The sequence below is a fragment of the Pseudonaja textilis genome, chromosome 2 (genome assembly GCF_049901715.1).
Source record: "Pseudonaja textilis isolate UNSWEBS1 chromosome 2, rPseTex1.2, whole genome shotgun sequence".
Classification (NCBI taxonomy): Eukaryota; Metazoa; Chordata; class Lepidosauria; order Squamata; family Elapidae; genus Pseudonaja; species Pseudonaja textilis.
Window position 1 is genome coordinate 41,464,815 of NC_141991.1, and position 24,708 is coordinate 41,489,522.

Here is a 24,708-nt window from a genome sequence, read left to right on the forward strand (position 1 = left end):
TTTAAATAAATAAATTGTTACTATGTGTCTCTGCCCTGGGCATGTTCAATCTTTTGGGCTTCTTTCCAGGTCCATGCCAGAATACTTCCTGATATCTTTTTTTACCTTGCTCCAATTCTCTTTTGAGTGCTTTATACTTACCACTGCTTAAAGCATGGGAATTTTAAGACTTTGTTTAGGACTTGGAAATGGGAATGGAGGAGAAGGCATTGGTGGTGCTGCAGGAACAGTGTTTGGGTTATAAGAAGGGGGTAAATAGCTCCTACTTCCCATGTCTTCCTCATCCTCCTCATTCACCATAAATAATTTGGCTTTATAAGACCCCTTTTCTCGGGGCCATTTGTCTGGGTTCCAAATCAGAGCATAATCTATTTCATATTCTAGTGACCTACACTCTTTATCTTTTACATATTCATACAAATTGTTACAAACAAAACAATCATTTGTTCCTAATCGGGGCCACCTTAAATTTTCACCCTCCCACCAAACGAAACAACACAAATCTACAAACAAACAATCTTCTTCACACATTTCTTTTGGGACCCATAGGAATTGCCCATGGTTGGTTACTAGACTGGAGCAATCCTTACTAACTTGGTCCAGTGAGACTTTCGTACACACACAGTTGGCACCTGCCAGAGCAAAAGACATTCCTTACTGCCACTAAAAGTCTGTCTCTGCCCTGAAGAATCTGGAGCTCCCAGCAGGTGCTGGCTTATTTTAAAGATCCAAACCCTTCTCTACAATCCTGAGCTCCGAGCACATGCTAGCTTTTTAAAGATCAAGATATATAGAGAGTTTTATTATAACACCTTTCAGACATGGGTCTCCGGCCAATCCTTTCACAAGGGTATGGAAACGCGGATAACCACTCCTCTATCGGTTCGACCCTTAACACAGCCCAAGGACTGCTAGGGTCGTCTCATCCATACACCTCTCACACAAGTCTCAGATTCTCACAGTCCTACCCAACCCCCCCAAACTGTCTAGTGGGTGTGTTCTTACTTGACCAGAACTACTTACCCCTAGGTCTGTGTGCAGAGTTGCCCAATAGTTTCCAGCAATCCCATAAACCTGGTTCCCTTCCTTCTCTTTCAGTTTTCAACCGACCTCTATTTTAAACATGGATCTGTGTCTCATTCCTCATTCCTGAACAGCTGACCCGACTGTGAACTGTTGAAGATCAGCAGGGCATGCTGTCCTCACTCGACTCTGCCATCCAGGATATCAGAAGAGAGCAGATGCCTGCATTCTCCACCAATTGTTGGAAATGAATCCAAATGACAAAAACTTGGATCGGTGAAAACACAGAGATTTTATTTTGTTAAGCTGTTTGCAAAGAGCAGGGGATCTCAGCTGACTTCAACATGAAGTTTGAGCCAAGAACCACACCTTAAGATTTCAATACATTACATGTTATAGTTCTTCTATCCCGATGCCCCTCCCACACCCCTCCTACATCAATCCAGTGACTGAGCACAGCTAATCAGAGATGCCTTATGGAGACCACATCATCTCCTTCAACACCTCCCAATGACCACCCATCACATCTTATCTTACTTGGCATTAAAGAATGTTTCTTCAGCAGGGCATCTTTCTAACGGTCTGAGAACAAAGAAATATCTATTCCTAACACCACACTTGTTACATATTAATGTTACATTCAGCACATCTTCGTAGAACAACATGCATCTCTAACATATTCACCGATGCAAAGTAAAAGTCTGGTAAACTTAAGCAGATGCTTTGAAAAACAAAATCTAATTTCAATTGATTAAAGAAAGTTAGGGCAATGGTTTCTCTCTTCTCCTATTATCCTCCTAATTGATCTTTTGTTGTGTCAAATGTGTATGTGAATTGCCTTGACAGTTTGAGATATGTACCAATTCCTGGAGGAAATTGGGGTGGCATTACTTGATACAGGAGGATGTAATAGATTGCAAGTACATGTAAATGTATTAGAAAATATATTTACAGATTACATCAAGATAGTAAATGTCTATAGAGCAACTGTCTTCTTAATACTATAATATACTATTCTCTTCATCTACATTTTATTTTTGAATTTTCTTATTTTTAACACTAAGATGATAACTCAGACTATTGCAGAACATCACAGTGTAAATGCCAGCAGGTGGTATTCAAAATCTCTGATGTTTCTATACCAATGGCAGAATATGGGATACAAAAAAGGGGATTCAGGAAAACAACTTTGATGGGATAGGCATCACTGAAATTTCATAGAATGATAATTCTGATTGGCATCAGCACTAGAGAGCTACATTTCATAAAAAAATTAAATAAACCAAAGGGGTATTCATTTGTTTATTGTTTAGCATCCAAAGGGGCATTTTTGCATTAGTTGAAAAGAAAAAAAAATGTACTGGCAAGGAATCAGAACATTGGAATTTTGCCCAGCGTATCTGTGTAAGAATAAAAAGAATATAAGTGAAAATGATACCATCATGGAAATTTAGCATAGACCACCTGGGCAGGTGAAAGATGTTAATAAAGTTTCGTTCACTGATACAGTATAAGATGATTAGAATTTGAAGCAAGCATGCAACTGTGATAACCAAAGACAGAGACAGAGAGCTGATGAATTCTTGTTCTATCTTGCTGATCACTTCAATTGTCAGAAAGTGGAAGAAAGAACAATCCTAGATGCAATCTCCATCACAATGGAAAAACTGTTTGATGAAGTGAAGGTAACTGTCAGGGGAAATAAATGTGTCATCCTAGAATTCGTGAGATCCAGAGAAGGAAGAACTGAGAAGACTCAGATTGACATATTGGACTTTGATGAACTCTAAAGGTCAGATTCCATGGCTTAAAATGTTGAAGGAGAAAAGTATCCAGAAAGAATGGAAATGTGACACTGAAGTTGAAATTGCAAACAATCCCCACAAGAAGTAGCGGGGAGGAAATGACAGATACATAAGCAGGTCTTTAAATACTGAAAGAGAAAAGGGAAGGGAAATGGAAGAATGGGAACGTAACCAAAGAAGAAGATTGCATTTAAGAATAGTAGAATCTGTGACAGAAAAGCAAAAGGCTTCTGACAAAAAGAGCAGAGGATCTAGTGATTTCTAACCTGAGTCAACTAGATGTTCTTTACAGTCAATTCCAGCTGTATCATTCCTTGATTCTGTTTAAAAAATATATCTGATAGTCCATATTTCTTATTTATTAGCCTACATTGGAATGCAACAGTGGAGTTCTTTGTATTGTTAGTAATGACGTTGGATCACAAATTTTCCAATATGACATCAGAAGCGTCCTTCTCTGATAAGCAAGATGCAGATTGCAACTTCTTCAGCATCTCAGCTAACCTAAAAGGAATTTGCCCAAGCAAATCATGTCTAAGGGACAAAATATAAAGAATGCAAGAATGCACTAAATAATCCATGGTGGCGGCATACCGAGTGCATGATCATTCTGCTTCCATCAACTGGCAAAAGGAAATATATACCCTAGCATCACACCAATTAAATGCCTTAACTATCTCTATGTTAATTAAAACAGAATCCTGAAAATGAGCACATAAGACACTTGGCAGGAAAATCAAGCATGCTTGGCATATTTGTGGATGCACAGGTTGCTAATACCTTCCTTCCAACCTGTTGCCATGTGGAGTCAGCCAATAAAAATGTTAAGAGGCTTCAAGCTAAATAAATGAAAATTAAATACAAATCATTGCATTATGTGACTCATTCGCAAAGAATCCAATATTCTTAAGCCTGTGCTGCAAATGCAGACTGTAAACAAAGGCACATATCTCAATAGCTAGATTTACACTTTTCTTTAAGTTGTAATATAGTTCAATAATCAATTCCTGGTTCTCTACATATGGGAGAAAGAGGAGAGACACACGTAATGTGATGCAAAGTGGCTGCAGGATTGGAGAGCAGACCACAGCCATTTCCCAAAACAGGAACATGTCACCATCACAGCAGCAGGTATCCAACAGTTGGTCAAGAACACGAAGAGCAGGACAGCATCTGGCCCAAACATTATCCATGCCTATTGGCTAAAGAAACTAACAACAGTTCTTGAATGCCTACTAGCACAAATGGATCAGAGGCTAGCATCAGGCTCTCACCCAGACCGGCTAACAGAAAGAAGAATAGTGCTGATCATGAAGACCTCTACAAGGGAGCAGTGCCATCCAATACTTTCCCTTCCCACAACACAGAAAGTCCTATCAGGCCTCATAGCTACAGGACCATATGGGTCAGTAAATGAGCAGATTGTGAACACATATCATATATAAGGATAAGAAGGGATTTTTCATATATTGGCTATATAGGAATATAGTATGCAATATATTAACATATATACTATTAATCTAGTAATATAGTTCATGGAGTTCATGGAGAGAACCATCTATTGTATGTGGTCACTAGGACTAAAAAAATGACTTGACAGCACATAATCAATCAATCAATAGTTCCTGGATTTAGGAGTCCCTGCATTCTGACACTCAAGACAAGTTGCAATAGTCTTATAAGTCTTATATAGTCACATAAGTTGCAATAATGTTTGATGAGCCAGGGCGTGGCACAAAGGCAATACAGTTAAATAAACAAGGGGAGCTCCTTTATTATCTCCAACTTTGCTCCCAATGTCCAGGTTACCTTTGGCTGGAGAAAAACTCTCCCAGGAACAGCCTTTAATTGGAGAAAATTCAGTCCAAAAACAAAGTACATACAGACTGTAGCTTAAAAATACAAACAAACCATGCTGCAGTAATTAACTTGACAAGGCAGGAGAAGGAATTGCAGACTTGAAAGTACAGCAAAACACACAGTTGGGAAGATGCCAAGAACACAGATAAGACTTGACGATACCAGAAAAATTTACCATTTGCTCCCAACAGTTTGCTGCACGCAGCTTCCCTTTTTAAACAGCTGTAGGGAATGTAGGGAAACAGGGCCCTTTCCTCCCCCATAAGCTACCCAACTCACGTTTCTCCCTTCTCCATTCCTCCTCATGTGCCCTAGGATAAAGAAGGGTTGGGTCTGGGTGTTCTTCTGAATTCCCTCTCCCTTGCTCTACCTCTCTTCTGCTCTGCCCAGTCGGACTTTGCCCTTCCCCATTTTTTTCCACAGCCAATAGAGCCACACTCCCACTCCGTCAGCTGTTCAGCCTCCTTCTCCAAATCAGATTCCAACAGGGGCATGACACCATGGGTCTACCCTTGAAGAATATTTGGAAGCTACAGTTGGCACAGAATGCACCCAAACAGACAGTTCTGGGGCTGCAAAGGTGGCCCATGTTACACCGCTGTTCTGCAAGCTGCACTGGTAGCCAGTTTGCTTCCAGGTCCAATTCAAGATGTTGGTTCTTACCTTTAAAGCCCTTCTTGTTATGGCTCCAGGTTATCTGAGGAACTGTCTCACCTAATGAACTTGGCCTGCCTCAGTGTCAGAAAGGGAATGTTTTGAACACCATTGGTTGAGGAAATTCTGTTGGCAGACTGCAGAAGAGCCTTTTCTGCTATGGCTCCATCCTCTGAAACATCAACCCCTTCCGCCCAGTAAGATCCATACTCTCTGTTTTGGCCTTCCAAATAGGCCTGAAGACCTAGCTCTGCCAATTGGTCTGGGATGGTCCACAGCAGGATGGGTGTGGGTGTGGTTGTGATTCTAGAGGTGGTTAATGGACTAAGAACCCACCTCCTCCCTATGTGCATCCTCTTTGCTATCTTGGTTAATTTTTAACTCAGGTTTAGGGTTCATATGTATTATTTTAATGTTTTAATGATTTATCTTGTTTTTTATTGATTGTAAGCTGCCTAAAGTTGCTTTTAGGCAAGATGGGCAGTATATAACTTTAATAAATAGATAAATACATGTAAATTTGGTTTGACAAAGTCAAATGTATGAACACAGACATTCTGATTTGTAAAATGATTGATACAGCCATTATAGTTAAAGTATTATATTGAATTATGGTTTATGAAAATGTGTGAACTTAGTTTACCTTCTAGGACAGGCTTAGATTCTTACTATTCTGATATTCTGAGGTGGACATTCAATGTACTTTTTCTGCCCCATGGTGTGTACCAGCTGTTGTAATTCCTTTTTCCTATTGGAAAGGCATTGAGTAGTCTTTAGTATTATAGATAATGGTTATGGTTAACAGATTTAACAGATTAACAGAGTTAATCTTAGGCCATCTAGTCCAACCCGCTGCTCCAGCAAGAGACCCTACACCATTTCTGACAAATGGCAGTCCAATCTCTTCTTGAAAGTCTCATCACTAAAAGCTCCATAATCTTATTGGCTTTACTCAATAGTGATAGAAATTATTCTTATCTGTAGACATCAAAACTCCACTTTGGGAGTGCTTTGGATAAAATGTCAACTAAATAAGTTATTTATTGATCTATTTATAAATAAATGTCACCCAGACAAAACTATTAATGTTTGGTTGTAATTTGCACCTACATTATCAGGACAGTAAATACGTCTACTAACTTTTGTGTTACTAAAACATTGCCCAGAAAACTTTAAACTTATATGTAAATTTTTTTTCTTCTGCCACATTTCTTCATTGGTCTCCTTCCCATTCTTCCTCTTTCCAACACCTCCCTTTTTATTGTGGCCAGATTTAACCACAGCAGTAAGAAAATCTGAAAATATCTTTTCAGAAATATCAAATGACACAAGAAATGCAAATCGAGTACTTCTGTAGAAACCCACAGCACAAAGTAACCTTGGCGGTATGATACTTTTACATTTATTTAGAGTTTATATATATATGTATATAGTTACTTGTATAATACAGTTTATCTTTCTTTTCTCTTGGGTCCCATTTGTATCTTTTATTTGTGATTTTTTTTTCTCTTCAAAAGACATAATTACTTACTCAAATGTATTTTTTTAAATAAAAATTTTCCAGGAAAAATGCCAGATTGAATTAAACAGCAAGGAACATACAGTCCATACCTAGTATTAAATCAAAGTAATCTTACAGTAAAGTCAGTGAAGATGGCAAATATTTTTTTAGACAAGGGCTTGACTCCTGAGAACTTTGAGCAAAAGGAAGTTTGCAGAAAATAAGGTCCTCTTCTCACTGTCTCCTTCTTCATGACATGACTTCTCTAAAGGGTGGGATTCTTGGACAGCATGAATGGGATGAAGTTCCCTCTGCCTGAAGTAGGACAACTTCCCTTCCCAACAGAAATCCACTCACATGCATTATTCCCTCCAATCTTGTAAAATAAATGTTAGACACAAAGATGAGGCTAAGATATGATTGACCCATTAGGGGACATTTGTATTGGAGGGTGAATTTGAACCAAGTCTCTCCATTCCTATTCCATAACCTCTGTTAGGGTGCTACAGGGAGCTTCTGATGGAAAACATCAATCACTCTGCTAGCTTCTTTCTGCTTCTATTTCTCAGGTCCATCCCACAGCTTTCAGTTGGCCAACATTTTTACCTCCTTAAAATCAAGTGTCTAAATTCTGAATGCCATATTTTCCAGGGGGTTTTGTGGATATATAACAAAAGGTCAGAGAGCTATTTTACTACTATTAGTCTATAGTAAATGAAGTTACTTGTGTTACATATGTAGATTTTTCTGGATAATCCTAAAAAAATGCAAAGGTCTCATTGATAAGTCAACAAATCTATCATTCAACTGGTCCAATTCATGAACTTAAGGAAATCAGTTGTTACCAGGGCTTAGACATACTAGGAACATGTGAGCTTTAGCTTCTAGCATACCACAATATGCCATCAGTTCCAGCCATCGCAGCATACTTACTGTCACCTGATTGTGATCTGAACACTTGGTGTCTGTCTTGCAATTACAAAGTTAAGCAAGCCACAATCATGTGATCATAATTTCCAACGTTCCCTGCTGGCTTCCCTCAAAGTCAATGGGGAAGCTGACAGGAAGTTGGAAGTCACAATTACATGAGGTCCTTGCTTAATGATCTGTGTGGTCATCACTTAACAATTACCACCAGAACTCTCAGAACTGCTGTTGCTATGTGGCACAGTCACATCACCCTGCAGACCGTATTGCTTAGCGATGGCAATTCCAGTCCTAACAGATGTTGTTAAACAAGGACTATCTATCTGTATTGTACACTTATTGTAGAGCTGTCAACATAACAATTTTTAAAAGTCTCCCTTATATTATCCTTTGGGATCATTTTACAATAAAAAAGGCAAAATCTGTGGAATGCAGATAAAACAGCCCCAAATTCCTCCCCAGAAAATATTTAGCCAATAATACATGCAGTAGAATCAAGAGCAGAACTATATCAGGTAGCAAATGGAAAACATCTAGAATAACAATTTTAACTTGCAGATTTTGATGGATGCTCATGTAGTCTCTAAATATTGTCCAAATATTTTATGACTGCATTAAAAATTGAGTAACACCTTACTTCAATAATTTATAAAATTGTCATATTTTGGAGCTGCAAGGAACTCCAAAGTTTATCTATATACATCGCTGCTGAAAGGAGATACATCTAGAGCCTCTCTGCTTAAATATTTTCAGAGATAATTGAAGTAATTCAATGTTCAACATATCCAGAGATAATTTATTCCACTGTCATAACATTAGGAAGTTTTTCTTGATGCCTAGCCAAAAATGGCATTCCCACCCATTCTTGGTAGTTCTGACTTTTTGAACCACAGAATATAAATCTGCTCCATTTTCTCTGTGATATTTGTTCAAACCTGACAGTTTTCCATGCTATTACTTTTCTTTTTGTCCAGGTTAAACATCTGATACTTTTTGTTGTTCATTGATCTCTTGCAGGAATATTGCTTATCACATTAAAAAAACCTCAATGTTTTCGGGTGGACTTCCGGTTGCAAGGCTTTGGCGGCGGCAGGAATCCGCATGCCTGCGGGTCCCTGCTGCACTCGCCGCTGAGGTACCCCCGATCCAACTGGATTTGGGGGTTGTTGCTACCCTGGAGGGGCAGCAGAAGATAGAGGAGATCCAGGCAGGGGTCTGGGGATATCGCAGCCCCTTTCCCCAGCCGGCTAGACTCCTTTTTCCTGAGGCAGTGGAGCAGCTGTCAGAAATGGCAGCCACAAAGGAATCTTCAACCAGATAAGATTTGTGCAGGAGGAAGAATCAGAAGGAGAAATTTTCTTGGCTGAACCAGGACATTAAGATACTTTTAAACACCCTGGAAACCTGACTTTTGGATTGATGCATTTGTTTCCAAAAGAAGTTTTTAAAATGGCGAAAGTGCTGAAAGGAAAGTTCACTCCCCTTCCTTATGAAGAAAGCAAATGAGCACTGGAAAACCTTCTTTAAGGTAAAAATAAGCTCTTTGTTATAAGTGGAAAGGAGAGGACTAAAAAAATCTTTAAAAATTTGTTGGAGGAGATGCCTTGAAGATTATAAGACCAGCAACTAACTGTAATACGGCTTTAAAATATATTTTCGGATTTTGCCCCAGGAGGAAAAACTGCAAAGAGAAGAAGAGGAAAAATTTTGTGTCTGTTTGGATTGTTTGATAACTTTGACACTTGGAAATTACTTTAAGATTAAAAACATCTGGGTTGTTCTTAAAAATTTACAATGGCACTATCTGTGGATGAATCAAAAATGGAATATGAAAAATTAAAAGAAAGAGAACAAGAAGGCAAGGATTCTTTGCTGTCTTCCACTTTTTAGAAATGGCAGTTTCTACATATCAGCAAATACATGAGGAAGAAGGAGAAGGAGGAGGAGGAGGAGGAGGAGGAGGAGGAGGAGGAGGAGGAGGAGGAGGAGGAGGAGGAGGAGAAGAAGAAGAAGAAGAAGAAGAAGAAGAAGAAGAAGAAGAAGAAGAAGAAGAAGAAGAAGAAGAAGAAGAAGAAGAAGAAGAAGAAGAAGAAGAAGAAGAAGAAGAAGAAGAAGAAGAAGAAGAAGGTGAAAAAAAGGTACAATGTTAGAAAGCAACAGAAAAGAGAAATACAACAGAGAGGGGAAGTTAAAAAGTGGAGGTCAGGAGGGGGGGCAAAAAGACCAGACTGGAGAAGAAAGGGGGGAAAGGGGAAAAAAAGCCACAAAGGTCTGAAACAAGATGCAAAAAAGCAGATTTTTTTTCAGAGATAAAGGATAGAGGATAATTAAAGAAAGATTCTGCAAGAGTACATAAGATAGTATTGTAGTATTTGCATTTGAAATAGTCCATTGGAATATAACAAAATATTAAAATATTAAAATGTTTAATAATGGTAGATCTCAATATTCAATAAAATATTAAAGAGAATGTGTAAAATGATTAATGTTTAGTTATAGTTTAATTCGTTATTGTTTTAATGTTATTATAAATTTACTATTTTATTTTCTTATTTTAAAATAATGTATTAAGTAGAATTAGAATGGAAATTATATATTTAACTATATTATAAATTTATTATTCTTTTATTTTAAAATGCAACATGTAGAATGTACTAAGCAGAATCAGAATGGAAATTATGTATTATTTTAGGGGAAAGATAGAAAGGCATCACACTTTAAAAGTGATTACAGGGGAAATTTTCTGTTAAAGAGAAGAGATAAATAGATAATTGGAAAAGAATGGACAAAAGATACAAGTACTATGATTTTAAAATAAGATGAAATAAACAAAATATAATTAAGAGAGTGAAAAGAAGGGAGAAGTTATATAGAAAATATAGAATGGTAAATAAGATAAGAATGGTATATAAGGTGAGCATGAATTTGATTTAGGTCTGTAAAAAAAGATGTAACCCGGGGCTAAGCCACTTTTCAAAAGAAGTTTTATGTTTTATGTTTTGGTTAGCTATGTTTGATTGAGAATTAATAAAACCTTGGAGGAATAAAACTAAAGGGAGAAATAATGAGAAAAGATATGTACAAATGATAACTAAGGAGGTTTTATGTTTTTATGTCTTGTTTTATGTTTTGTATTTTGTGTGTTTATGTTTGATTGAGAATTAATAAAACCTTGATAGAAAGAAATATAATTGAATAAAAGTGAAGGGAGAAATAATGAGAAATTCGGAAAAGATATATAGGTGTTTAAATGGAAATGTGATAATCTGTAACTATGCTGTATAAATGTTTATATTTGATTGAGAATTAATAAAACCTTGATAGAAAGAAATATAATTGAATAAAAGTGAAGGGAGAAATAATGAGAAATTTGGAAAAGATATATATGTGCTTAAATGGAAATGTGATAATGTGGAACTATGCCTTAAAAAATAATGTTTTATTTGCCTTGTTAAAACTTATAAGTAATTTTTAGAAAGGAGGTTTTATGCTTTTATGCCTTATGTTTTGTCTGTCTCTAAAAAATCAATAAAATTTGTTTTAAAAAAACAAAACCTCAATGTTTTCTGAAAGTGGAAGGGATTTGGGGTCATGCTATAGAATGTATCAGCTATTGACAAGGGCAGTGATAGGTGTCATTGTTGTCTACTGCAAGTTAAAAGTGTGCCTTAAAACTGCCTTCCAACATTCCCCTTCTAGTTAGATTTTGCAAGAGGCATCTGGTAATGATGGGTTAGCTGGTATTCTTCTTACAAAGCACTGTCTGCATTCTCTATAAACTTTGCCGTGTTAGATTTGTCAACAGTTAATAAGCGATACACAATGTTATGCTGACAGTCTTGAAGGGATGACATTTAACAGTGGAGTGTTGCTGAAAAAAAATGAATGATGCCACTAGAAAAAAACCATGGAATATCTATAAAAGTCAACTTCCATTTCAGGAGTTATTGTTTCCTCCTCAAATGTAGTTTCCGGTATCATGTTGGGCTCCCCCAATTTTTCTCCATGACCAGTCATCACATAACTGCAAGTTCAGGTAATGATGGGGTGTTTAAAGACTTGAATTGCTTTCCCTGGATTGAAAGATCAGTCTAAGAAGTAACAAATTCTTTCTACTCCATGTGTTGTTTGACTTAGAAGACTCCACCATATTCATTTGACTTATACTCTATTGCCTTTACAATAGCAGACAATATTTTCTTCTTATTCCTGTTATTTGTAAGTGTAAGTCTGTTGCTCAATTTGTAGGTGGAATCCATCGGCATTGTGGTCAAACCTTATATGTTTTGCATGGGAACTATTATTTGGCTCAAATATAGAAAATATAGTGTTCTTCAAATATTACAAATTTGTCTGCCTGGGCCAGACAGGAATAGAACTTACAAGTTCTTGAAGGGTCAAATTATTTATCCTGAATCAGACAATAGCCAGCTTTGTATTACCTTACATATCAATAAACAAATACCCTACACATACACATACACTCATTTTTACACATACAGTATATTTATGCCCAGACTTATATGCACCCATATCACTTTGCCCCATTTTCTTAAGTAGATAGACCCCAAAGCCATTTGTAGCCAAACATTTTAGTATAGTCTATAGAAAAGCTGGATCTCTTTAGCTCATGCTGTGGATGGCTGGGTAAAACTCCTTTGACTGGAGCTTTTGAGACTCAGAACAAAAGTGGATGAATTGCTTTTCTTGCTGACGCTCAGGTCACATCCTTGCCGAGCTTTTAAGTATCGTGAAGAACAACAAAGGAACCGGTGCAAAAGGTCGTGGAAAAGATGGCCTGTGAAAAGCATGTAGATCCAGGGGTTACAACAGCTGTTCAGACTTGCTAGCAGTGTGGTGATTATGAACGTCCAATCTACAAGAGAAAAATGTATTAGAAAGAGTTAAATACTACTGTAAAATTTCAGGATCAGCAGGATCATCAAAGAAGAGAAATAGTCCAACAATCAGTAACCAAGTGGGACATTCTACCTACGCCTGCTTGGGCGATGCCATAACACCATGTGTTTTACAATACTTTGCTGAAATAGAGATATAAGGTAAGACATTTCATCAGGGTTTTGTTGGATGAATGCATGCCACAACTGACATACAGAGTGGCACTTCTGCTATACAATGGTAGCAAAAATTAATAACATTTAAGTAGGAAAATTTTACTATTCAAAATAATGGTTAATTTTTTTCCACAAATGAAACTGCTATGAAAGGGTTTTGGCTTGAGCACCAAGTATTTTGAGTTGTGTTTTATCGAGAGCTTGTGGCAGTACAAAATGAAGAAAATTAGTGTGGTTTTAGGAGCTCAGATAATTTAGAGAATTAAAAAAGGGATATGTTCAAAGATTGACCACTCTGTTACTCTTCTCTCCATTTTTATTACATCTTGCAAATTTGTCAGTTTTATATATACAGTCTTCCTGCTGCTCAGAGTAAATTAGCAAGTGTGCTTGTCATTTTCTGGCATGGATTTATGCATACTGGTATACCAAGACTTGATTTGATAAGCTGGCCTGTCAAAAATAATCATCATATATTGGCATTATGATATATAAGATACATTATTATGATTTATTATTACTTTGTTGTTTTGTATGTACGATGAAAGCGTATGCACCGGAGACAAATTCCTTGTCTATTTAATCAGACGTAGCCAAATAAAGTATCCTATCCTACCCTATCTTATCTTATGCTATCCTATCCTATCTTAGCCTAGCGTAGCCTTCCAAATATCATTTTCAAGTCCCAGTATGTTAAAAATATGGCACTGAAATTGGCAATAGAATGGCCTATCTAGAGTGGGGTTGTAAGAATGGGAATTAAAAATTGTTTGTTCCTCCTACTTTTGTTTTTACTCTTAAATCTTTCTCTCAAAGGTCAAGTAAAAAAATCAGTGAACGCTCTTCCAGTATAACCAAGTAGTCTTTCATAGTTCTTTAAAAGGTTAGAAAGTTAAGTTGCAGCCCCAATCCCCAATGTTACTCAGTGTTTTCTAACATCTGATTATCTTTATATAATCACATCTCACAGACCTCTTCTCCTTAAGTATGTCAGCCAAATGAGTATGCTAAACTAATTTACAACTTCCTCTATGAAGTGTAAAAACGGCTCACTGCAAACAGTATTTTAATTATTGCTGTGTAATCAGAAAAATGCCTTTCTCATTAAATTGGCTATTTGTATATTTGTTCAGACACCACCAACTGTTGATAAATAACCTCAAAGTTCATGCTCTGTCTTCTCACGATTTTTTAAAAAATAGAATAAAGGTTATATGCCTTTAATACTGAAGAACTAAGGAGAAATTTCCTGACAGTAAACCTGTAGAGCGCTTTGCCTTCAGAGGTTGTGGTTGCTCCAACACTGGAGGTTTTCAAGAAGAGATTGGACAGCCATTTGTCCAGAATGGTATCAGGCAGTGGTTCTCAACCTTCCTAATGCCCTTTAATACAGTTCCTCATGTTGTGATGACCCCAACCATAAAATTATGGCTCGGTTCCTAAGACCATTGAAAATATGTGTTTTCTGATGGTCTTAGGCGACCCCTGTGAAAGGGTCGTTTGACCCCCAAAGGGGTCATGACCCACTGGTTGGGAACCACTGGTATAAGGTCTCTTACCTGAACAGGGAGTTGGACTACAAGACCTCCAAGAACCCTTCCTTATTCTGTCTTAATGTTGCAAGGATTGAAAAACATATTTCTCAGGCGGTCCAATCCCTGTTCAGCAGACTAAACAAATATGTGCATCATGATGTTCTTTAAGGGTTGTTCTAGAATTCAGTCAATAGATATAGTGAGAAGCAACTAATAATGTTACTGTGATCAATAAGATGAAGGGAATCTAATGTTCATTGTCCTATAACCCCCTAGAAATAGATACACGCAGCTTGTGGTTTTTCCTAGAACTGGCAATAATAATTAACTTTTTCAATATAAATGAGTTGTGTAACTTAGAAAAATTGCACAATATCCTGACAAATACAGTGTTATTGGGCTGAGCCAGATTCATATCCGGCTACCTCTGTTTATTTACAAAGGTTATATAGCAAATCACATTTACTGTTCCTAAATTGTTTGCCTTTTTTAACAAAAAAAAATAAATGGTTGCAAGCAAGTCTTTACATAACCAGGATTTCAATACAAAATAATAATCATGCTATCGATACAGACTAATTTATTTCCAGCATGAACCAATGAAAAAAAGAAACCTTGAAATCTCTCATTCATCATGGGTATACCTCCCCTAAATATGCTTACTATGAAATATTTCATTTTTCTCGTTAGCTTTTATTAAGACTGAGCCATTAAGGTGACCTTTGCATAAGCTAATCACAGAATAAGAAATTCCTCTGAAATCTACTCTTTGCTGTGAAACATGGCATTATTAGTGTAAAAAAGAGGGGAAACCAAAACAAAAAGGAATCTAATTGATTACTGTTAAGAATTAGCATTGATTCATAATCACACATTAAAATTCTAACGTTAAAATAATCTATTTAGGCTCTTGGGTAACTTATCTAGGTTCCACTTCTGAATGCTAATTGGAACTTTTTTAGGTCTGTTTTCAGTATTTTGAACTCGTGAAAAATAAGAGGACAAGTCTATTTCTCAGCCTTTCCACTGGGCTTTGCATAGAAGTGGTTTAGCATAATTACATCACATAAATTGCACTCTTCATTGTTTAGGCTGAAACAAATTAACCCAGTCCTCCTCTGGAAGTTAGCACAAAGTAATTATTTGAAGTCAACTTTTTGATATCTGTTCCTCTCTAGACTGTAAGTAACAGAATTCAAAAAAGAACAGCTGGTAATAAATATGGAAGTGGTCTCAATAGACTAGAAAAGTCCGAACTATGGACGACTGCTCAAAATTTTTATGTGTTCAACCCTTGCATGATTCATCCAACAGAGCTCAACCGTAGACATATTGAAGAAAAATCTATTGCTATCGGCTTTATTTTTTGCCTGGGTATCACCCTGATATACTTCCTCAGGAATCTAAGTGAACTGGGATTAGGCCTACTCAATGGACTGACTTCTTTAAAGACACCTACAAAAATTTAGTTGTCTGTTAATAAAATTTATATGGAAAGTGACCAAGAAGTCTACAGCTGAAGGAGTTAAAAGAAATTCTACAGAAAAAATATTAATTCATATTTGCTCTACAGAGCAAGGGGTTTAAAAAGATGGTCTCTATTTAATTTCAGAGCCTGTGTGAATTTTTTAAAAACTTATACAGTACTGTTCTTGTTACTCTTATAGAAATGTATTTCCAAGTTTCTAACAAAGAACAGTTTAAGTTTCTGATAAAAAAAACAACCTGAATTAACAATTGTGAATGACAAAAAAGTATTTGAAGATAAGAAGACTTACTTAATAGAAATCTTCCAGTGTTGCTAAACCATTATTGTTCTTCATTTGGATGAATGTACAAAGCTAAAAAATAGGCAGTCATGGTCCTATCATTAGGTAGAGCAAGTAGCTATCTAAGGGCAACAGATCCAAGGAGGCAAATAGTGAAAGTGAAGAAGGAACTACTCTGTGTTCCTTAAAAACCAGTTATTGTTAAGTTAAGGTGACCAACCATCCTCCTTTAAGGAGGACAGTCCTCCTTTTGTAAGTTCTGTCCTCTCTTGAAAAGTGTTCTCCTATATGTCCTCCTTTTTGATATTTGAAGGCTAATCTGTAAATCTCCCTATTTGATCAATGCTGATCTGATCTGTTGTGTATTTGTATTCGATATGGCGATTCGTCAAGGCTCGGTACAGTGCATCGAGACCAAACTAGAATGTAACTACTAATAATCATCTTTTGAACTTAGAGTGAAAATGTGTAAGCCTTTCATCTAAGGCAACAGCCCAACTTAAGAAAGCCACTGGATTTCATGGGTGGTCTGGTGCCAAAGACTCCTTAAACACAATTGGAAATGATGTTCACAAACTTTATTATGAAGCTGACTGGACAACTATTAATCAAGAAATCATGAGATAACATTACTCATCATTAAAAGTTAAAACTGGAAGTTTTAAAGAAGAGATTGGATAACCATTTGTCTAAAATAGAATAGGATTTCCTGCCTAAGCAGGGGGTTGGACTAAAAGACATCCAAGGTCCCTTCCAACCTATTCTATTCTATTCTATTCTATTCTATTCTATTCTATTCTTATGGCAATTCCCATGCTTATTTCTCTATCGTATCATCGGTGATCTGTTACTTAGAGTTCTACTTTAAAAAATTTAGCTACTATATTAAAAGTAATTATCTTCACATTCTCTAATAACAACAACAGAATAATAGATCGGCTATATAGGAGCAACTAAAAACAGTGACAAACCTGAAATCACCCACATCATTTTCAGCCTGTCATAAAATGAGATCTGAGAGGATGTGTCTCCTGTGATAATGTATTTGAGTTTCTAAAGTGCTGTTTTATATTAATTATTAAGAAAAAAAATAATAGGGAGTTTTTGTTTCCATTGGTGGAAAAAAGACATCGATGTGCAAAACTGGTGGTTCTGAGAGTAGGAATCATCTCAAAACTATCCAACTTAGCCATAGATGGGTTCCCCCTCCTATTAAGTCACAATATGTTTTTTTTGGTTTTGTCTGAATATATGGTATATTCAATAAACAATTATTCATCAAGATACCAATTCATAAAAGCACATAAATGAAATTGGATCTAGAATGCCCCTTTTGGGAATGGAAGGCTCTTTTCCATTTTCAAAAAGTGGGGTGGGATTAAAATTGAAAAAGAAATGTCACCTGGAAGAATGGAGCAGGACAGTGTTTGGCAGTGTCTCCTCTTCTGTGATCTTCCCTATCACAACTCACATTGTCGGCTAATAATCAGATACATATACAGAAAGTATAGCTCCACCATAAAAAGTTGGGATATAATTATGCATATATGTAGTCCTCAAGTTATGAGCCATGGTGGTGCAGTGGTTAGAGTGCAGTACTGCCTGCAATTTGTCAGTTCAAGTCTCACCAGGCTCAAGGTTGACTCAGTCTTCCATTTTTCTAAGGTGGATAAAATGAGGACCCAAATTGTTGGGGACAATATGTTGATTCTGTAAACAGCTTAGAGAGGGCTGTAAAGCACTCTAAAGCAGTATATAAGTCTAAGTGCTATTGCTAGTCATTCAGTGACTGTTTTAAGTGCTGAATGAAGTAGTACTTGTGCTGCTCCCTGATGTTATGGCCACTGCAGTGTCCCTACATGATCAAAATTTGGGCACTTGGCAGCCCGCCTGCATTTACAACTGCAAGGGTGCTTCAATTCCTGCCAACCACCTATCTCTCCCCCATCTCTGCCCTTTCAGACACTTTGCACAGTGGTGCTCCTTTGTGGCAGCAGTGGCACTCTTTGGTGGCAGCAGCTGCACTGGGCTCAAGTAGAGGCCTGAGAACTTCAGCAGCCTCAGCCCATTTCCACCATTCCCAAGCCTCAGGAAGAAGAGGTAGCCAACAGCTGCCTGCATAGGGCCAAGCAGTGCATGCTTCATCAATAGCAGGAGGAAGATGGCAGAGTCCACTGGGCTCATAAGGGCTGGTAGGTGAGTCAGTGCATAACTGGCAGGACAGTAGCATGAATGCTGGGTGGCTGGCCTGGCAGTGGTAGCAAAGTGCAAGGCAGCCAAAAGGGCACAGATGGGGCAGAGATAAATGGGTGGGGCTGTTCAAAAGGAGGGTGTCCCTTACTTTAGCAAAGCTTGGGGCTGGGAGAGGCTTAATTCTGGGTGGGTCCTGTGCTAATAACAGGGGAGTGCTAGGATTGCCTTCACTTAATAATGAAGCCAAGTGACATTCTGCTTTACAACCATGTGATATCATTTAGCAATGGAAATTCCAATCCCAAACTACCATTGTGAGGACTGCCATCCTTAAGACCCCATTAACATAAAAATGTTAAGCTTAAATTTGAAGAATATACTGGAGATATTGTTATCACTTTTGATGTTCATTCTTTGACACAATAAACCTGATCTGAATTACTCCTTCCACTGTACACAGGGAGATAAACATTTAGCTCATTAGTAAACTTTCCAACGGGCTGTGTTTTTTTCATTCTGAACATCTGGCCCAGCCATGCCTCTGTTAATTGTTAGCTTGGACACTTTACATGTATCTTTCCAACTGATTGCATGACTGCACACTTTCACAAGCCTACTAGCGAAAGTTTTAGCAGAACCCTAAGATAGTATCTCACTGCTATGCATCTTACCCTCTAGCCAGTGTACTCAGTGGCTAAGACTGCATGGATAGTCAACCCCAGCAGGTAACATTTTACTGTAGTGTACCTTCAAAATAAAGCAAAAAATTAAATTTTAAAAAAAAGGTCCAGGCTACAACTTTTGCTTTATGGAGGACAGAATAGATAAAAACTGTGCATGATGTCAAGCAGCTTTTAACTAGCCAATTTCAGATGTAACAGTGAGTAAGCCCATCTTAAGAATGTGAGGCTATCTTTTGAGTAAGCACGCACTGTGCATTTGATGCAAGGGTTATTAGCACAAAAATAACATGGATATTGCTCTATTCCAGTATTATTGTTTCTTTTAAAAATATGAATATAAAGCAAATATTGTGATCTGAGTAGAAGAAATGGGACACAGAAATATAGCAAAGAATGAAGTATTATAATTAGAAAAGAGTACAAAATAAAGACTCCTCCAGAGACAAGTTACATTAGACATGCTAAATTAATAATTAACTAGGTCTTACAAATATAACCTTGCATTCATTCTGATAAACCCATTTTAATATTCTGAAATGCCTTTTAATTTTTTTTTCTCCCTAATACAGCAACAATCACTTTCAACATTACTGGATTTGAAGGCCCACCATGAATAAGCTGCTACTCTTTTGCTCGCTATCTTTTAGAGCAGTAGCTATCACATAGATAAGAACTGCTGCACAAGATTCAATAGGAAAGTTTAATAGAAATTACGTTTGGTCTAGTGATTAAAGCAGTACTCAAGACCCGCTCTAGCCATGATAGCCAGTTGGGTGACTTTGGGCCAGTCATTCTTTCTCAGCCCAACCACTTCAGGCTTATTGTTATGGGGAAAATAGGAGGATGGCGTATATGAATTGAATATGTTTGCAGCCTTGAATTATTTATAAAAATAATAAAGGTGGGATACAAATAAACAATCTACTCCCTTAGGTTTAACAGTCCATTAAACACTCTGGGATTTCTAGAACATATTGACTCAACACATCTGAAGGGCATTGAGTTGGGGAAGACTATGGTCAAGTCTAGAACAAGAATATCAGTATCGGAGCTGTATTCTTATTTGCTTAGCCCTTATCTAAACTATAAACATCCCTTCTTTAAGATGGTCATTGTTTATTTCACTCTACGGTGGACAAACATGTTTACCAGATCATTCTGAAAATGAGGCATTTGCCACATTTAATATCAAACTCTTCACGCAATCTAACGTCAGTTATGATGCCTTTGCATTTTATTGGCTACAACTTTTCTGAAATAGATGTTAGTTCCTAATTCCTTTAAGGACTATGAAAGTAAGGGTCTCTACCCATCTCTACTGCAAATTCAAAGACAAGTCTAATCTCTCTAGCCCTCTGAGTGCTTGTAATATTTTGGCAGGCAAAGTGTTACAAAGAAATATTTTTTTTGGAAACTCTTTTAAGGTCTTTGGCAAATAAAGGCCTATATCAAAAGTAAGATAATCTCCATAGCCCTGAAAGCAAGGAACATTGTCCGTGCAATGTATAATGAAATTTTGGGAAGCTCCTCATATTCTTTATCAGGCCAATTCCCAGATGAATTTTTCTTCACTTTTCATTTGTGGTTATCTCTGCTGTGAGACACTTTGTATACTCCCACAGCTCCTCTTTTCTCTTGTTCCGCTTTTGCTATCTCCCGTCTTCTACACATTTCATTTTGTTCGCTTTGTGAACAAAATGAAATTACTACGGTCAAGTTGATGGGCTAGAGGACATGCAAAACTTTGCAAACTTCACAATAGTTTTTTCTTAAAAGTCTTCCTGGTCTGCTAAAGCACAAGGGGGCTCCACATTCACACAGCCTAGCAGTTTTGGTGGAAATAAAAATCTTCAAGCTTTCAACGATGACTGAAGTGAAAGAAATATACCCATCTTGGAAATATTTCTCTGACTGACAAAGGACAAAAGAAAAACAGAAATAAGAGTTGACCAGATTACAGTTCAATTATTTTAATCCCACCTTTATTATATTTATAAATACCTCAAGGAGGCAAACACCTAATGCTGTTTCCTCCTCCTATTTTCTCCACAGCCGCCCTTTGAGATGAGTTGGGCTGGGAGTTGTTAGTATTTGCTTTATTAATAATCCTTGCATGAAATGAACAGCAGATGCTTTACTTCAAAGATAGTCCCACATTCTTAAGATGACTTTACTTCCCATTAAATGAGTTCTGGCTGCATCTGAAGTTGGCTAGTTAAAAGTTGCTTTGACATCATGTACTACTTTTATCCATTCCTCACAGCCCAAGAATCACAGCCTAGGGTTTTTTTTTTTCTGATTTGAATTTGTGCTTTGTTTTAGCCACCCAGTCAACTTTCACACTTAAGGCAAGACTAGAATTCACTGTCTCCTGATTTCTCACCTGGTGTCTTAACCAATAGTCCAAACTGACTATAGTAAGAAGCTACCACAAGGCTGTCATACTTACATCAAAGTTAGTATCTTAGTGGCTGGGCTTAAGCTAGCCTAGTGGAAGAGCACTAAAGGAAAGATATTTTTGCCACAGTTGCTCAACAAACTTAAGTCTGCAGTTGCTTGGACAGAGCAACAGATTCAGTTCCTGAATTCTTTTATGACTGGTGGAATGATTTACAATCCTTAATATATTTTTGATTTGTGCCGAGAGACTATTTTATTATTAAGACTTTTCATTGAGATAGTAATGACGTTCCTCATGTACTGAGCCGATAAGTACAACAGGACCATGAACAAAAGTTAGGCTGAGAGAAAGGATCTGATTAAAGAAAGTGGCAGTCAGAACAGGAACACAAATCTGGGTTCTCTGCATCCTTATTATACAACACCAGGACTGTTAGCCCCAAAAATATATTTCCTCCTCCCAGCAGGGGAAGGATAATTGAAATGGGAAAATAGGAAGAGGGAAAATGGCTAAGCAAGCTCATCCTTTATGTTTCTACTGAAAAAAAAAGCATTATCTCAAAATTATCTTTTGTGGGAAAAGAAGGAGTAAGGTATTTGAAGCTGGAGAGAGATGAGTGAACACCACCCACCCCCATGGTAGTAGCTGGGCATTCAGAGCATGAATGTAACTTTGACGTTACTAAAGTTAAAAAAAATAATGGCACTGGAAGGAACTTAATGGCTCCTCTCTAACACAAAGGTAAATCAGCTATCAATCATCCAGAGTCATCTAACTTTTGTCTAACTTTTAACAGGTCTAACCAAATTTAATTACTTTGCCAAGTCTCAATTGTTCTATTTCATTTTTGGTTTTTCCCCCCAGTTACTATGGCTAAACATTTGTTTTGCAAATATTTCTTTTCTGAACAGATATGAGTGGAACTTGCGTTTAAAGTTCTAGCCATATAAGACCTATGGGGTCTTGGTGCTCTCTGTTTTCTTGCACAGAGACTTCCCACTAGCACTGATGCTACCCGGTTTCACTGATGATGTTACCTGGTTTGGTAATGACACGTCTGCAAGAAAACCATCAAACTCAGAGTGCACCAAGGACTCCACAGTTCACCCTGAGCTATAAATATTCTCTTCTATTGGTACATTATAAGACTCTTTTGCTGCAACTACTAATGGATTTTCCACATTGAAACATCCCAAACGAGATGTACAGTTTGTTCAGCAAAATACACATTCAACCTCCAGACCACAATGAGATCTGTCCAAGTTTTCTTACACTTCAATTATATGTTTTTGGAGTGATGGGGGCAGTGACAGCCTGAGTATTTCCCCCAAAATAATAATAATAATAATAATAATAATAATAATAATAATAATAATAATAATAATAATAATAATAATAATAATAATAATAATAATAATAATAATAATAATAATAATAATAATAATAATAATAATAATAATATGAGCTCATTTGTGAGCCAGCTGATAGACTTCAGCATCTTCTCTGTAGACTGGACATTGGTGGTGGATAAAAGTATATGGAAAGGTGATTTCAACCATTTAGATATTAAAGAGTATGCTGAAAAGTATGTCTTTGCCACATAGCTCTTATTTTGAATGACACATTGTTGATACCATCAGCCAAAGCCTTAGTAGGGCATCCTTTAGTTTGTTATTTCTCAGAGGAAAAAGTGAAGATTTCCAGTTCTGGGACAAATAAAAGAGCAGAGAACTTTGGGATATCTCAAGTACCCAGTGATGACAATCCATTTCTTCAAAGAAACAGAAAAAAAGGGCAGAGCAAATCAGAAAGTAACATCATATCCAATATCATATTTCAAGTCCTTTCTGCTAAGAGATTATTATACGATTAATTTTAGGCAAATGGGAAGCATTTTTAGACGATTAAACTTTTTATAAATGATTCTATTAGTGTGATTTAGTCTTTAGCCCTTCTCAATATTAGCCATTCCTAATATAAATAGTGCATTTGGTTGGTGCCTCTCTGCATCAAGCTCCCAACTCCCCAGTCAATGATAGTCTCTGCACAACTCATTCACAAAATTCCTCTGCTTCCTTCATTTCTGAACTAGCTTATAGAAATCAGCCAATTTATGGAGTAAAGTCAAAATGACAGTGTTGAGCTCCTTCAGTGAAAAAGATTATAGCTACAGTGGCACTTCCATCCTACTTGTAAAAGCAATTTCCTATTTGCTCACATCAATTTATATAAACATTATCTTTCATGTGCTCTCACTGAGATTAACAGAAAATTATTTGATGTGGCTTAGTACGAAAAAACACTTGACATTTCTACGCCAAATATTCCTCCAGATTTACAGCTTCCTAATAAAAGCATCCAAGTTCTCTGTGTTATCACAAGACAATTGTGGGCAGAGATATTTATCAATTTATCCAAGGTCACACAAATAACATCTAAGGTTTCAAATCACTTTTTAGATTTTACCTGTTCTATCCTCCTAGCCAATGAATCGATCTTTTTTCATTTGAATAATATTTCATTTTTTTAATGTGCACATTTACTAAAGCTTTGTTGAATGCCACAATCAGCTCTACAGATAATAGTTCAGTTATAAGGTATATCTTAAAGAAATTGCAGTGAGGCAAATTTCTGCACAAAGCTACATAGGCAGCTATAAAAAAGGAGAATGAACCATACCTTCTTTTGGAGCATTTTCATCCCATGCAAGCCACATCTGTACAATAAAATAAGGAGTCCAGCACATGATGAAGGCTATGACAATAATAAAGGTCATTTTGACTGTCCGTATCTTGGCTTTGGAAATGAGTTTGATGCTGCTCACCCTGGAGAGTGTGCCTCCGTGAGAATTGCTAGAGGTTAGGCTCACACTTGTTTCATGGACAGTTTTTAGCTTCACATTTTGCCAAATTTTGAAGCTGATCAAGCCATAGCAGACACTTAGCACAATCACTGGGATGATGTAGACAGTCAAGGTCATCCAGGTGACATAGGCTCTAGGACCCCACGGCTGAATGAATGTCGCCCAGCAATCCATCCCCCCATGGGCCACACTCTTCATAGAAAATATCTGGAGCTGCGGGATGCTGAAGAGGAGGCATACCACCCATGTGAGGAGCACAGACAACCGGTCAGACCTCCGATGTAAAGACCTCAAGGGCTGACAGATGGCCAAACACCGATCCAGCGACATCAGCAACAGCATGTAGGTAGAAGCAAACATCCCCACCACTTGCAGATATTTGATCAACCTGCAGAGATAATCTGGCCCTTGGAACCTGA

The 24,708-nt window shown here is 37.1% G+C and overlaps 1 protein-coding gene across 1 annotated transcript in view; it reads right to left on the reverse strand.

Annotated features, from left to right (window-relative positions):
• Nucleotides 1–11,315: 11,315 nt before the first annotated feature.
• Nucleotides 11,316–24,708, reverse strand: part of OXTR (oxytocin receptor) — a 16,135-nt gene continuing 2,742 nt past the window's right edge. Inside the window, exons 2-3 of the mRNA XM_087927674.1 lie at nt 24,106–24,704; nt 11,316–12,646 (exon numbers count right to left, since the gene is read on the reverse strand). Coding sequence (XP_087783800.1) covers nt 12,399–12,646; nt 24,106–24,704 — 847 coding nt within the window. The 3' untranslated portion in view covers nt 11,316–12,398. The remainder of the gene's footprint in view (nt 12,647–24,105; nt 24,705–24,708) is intronic.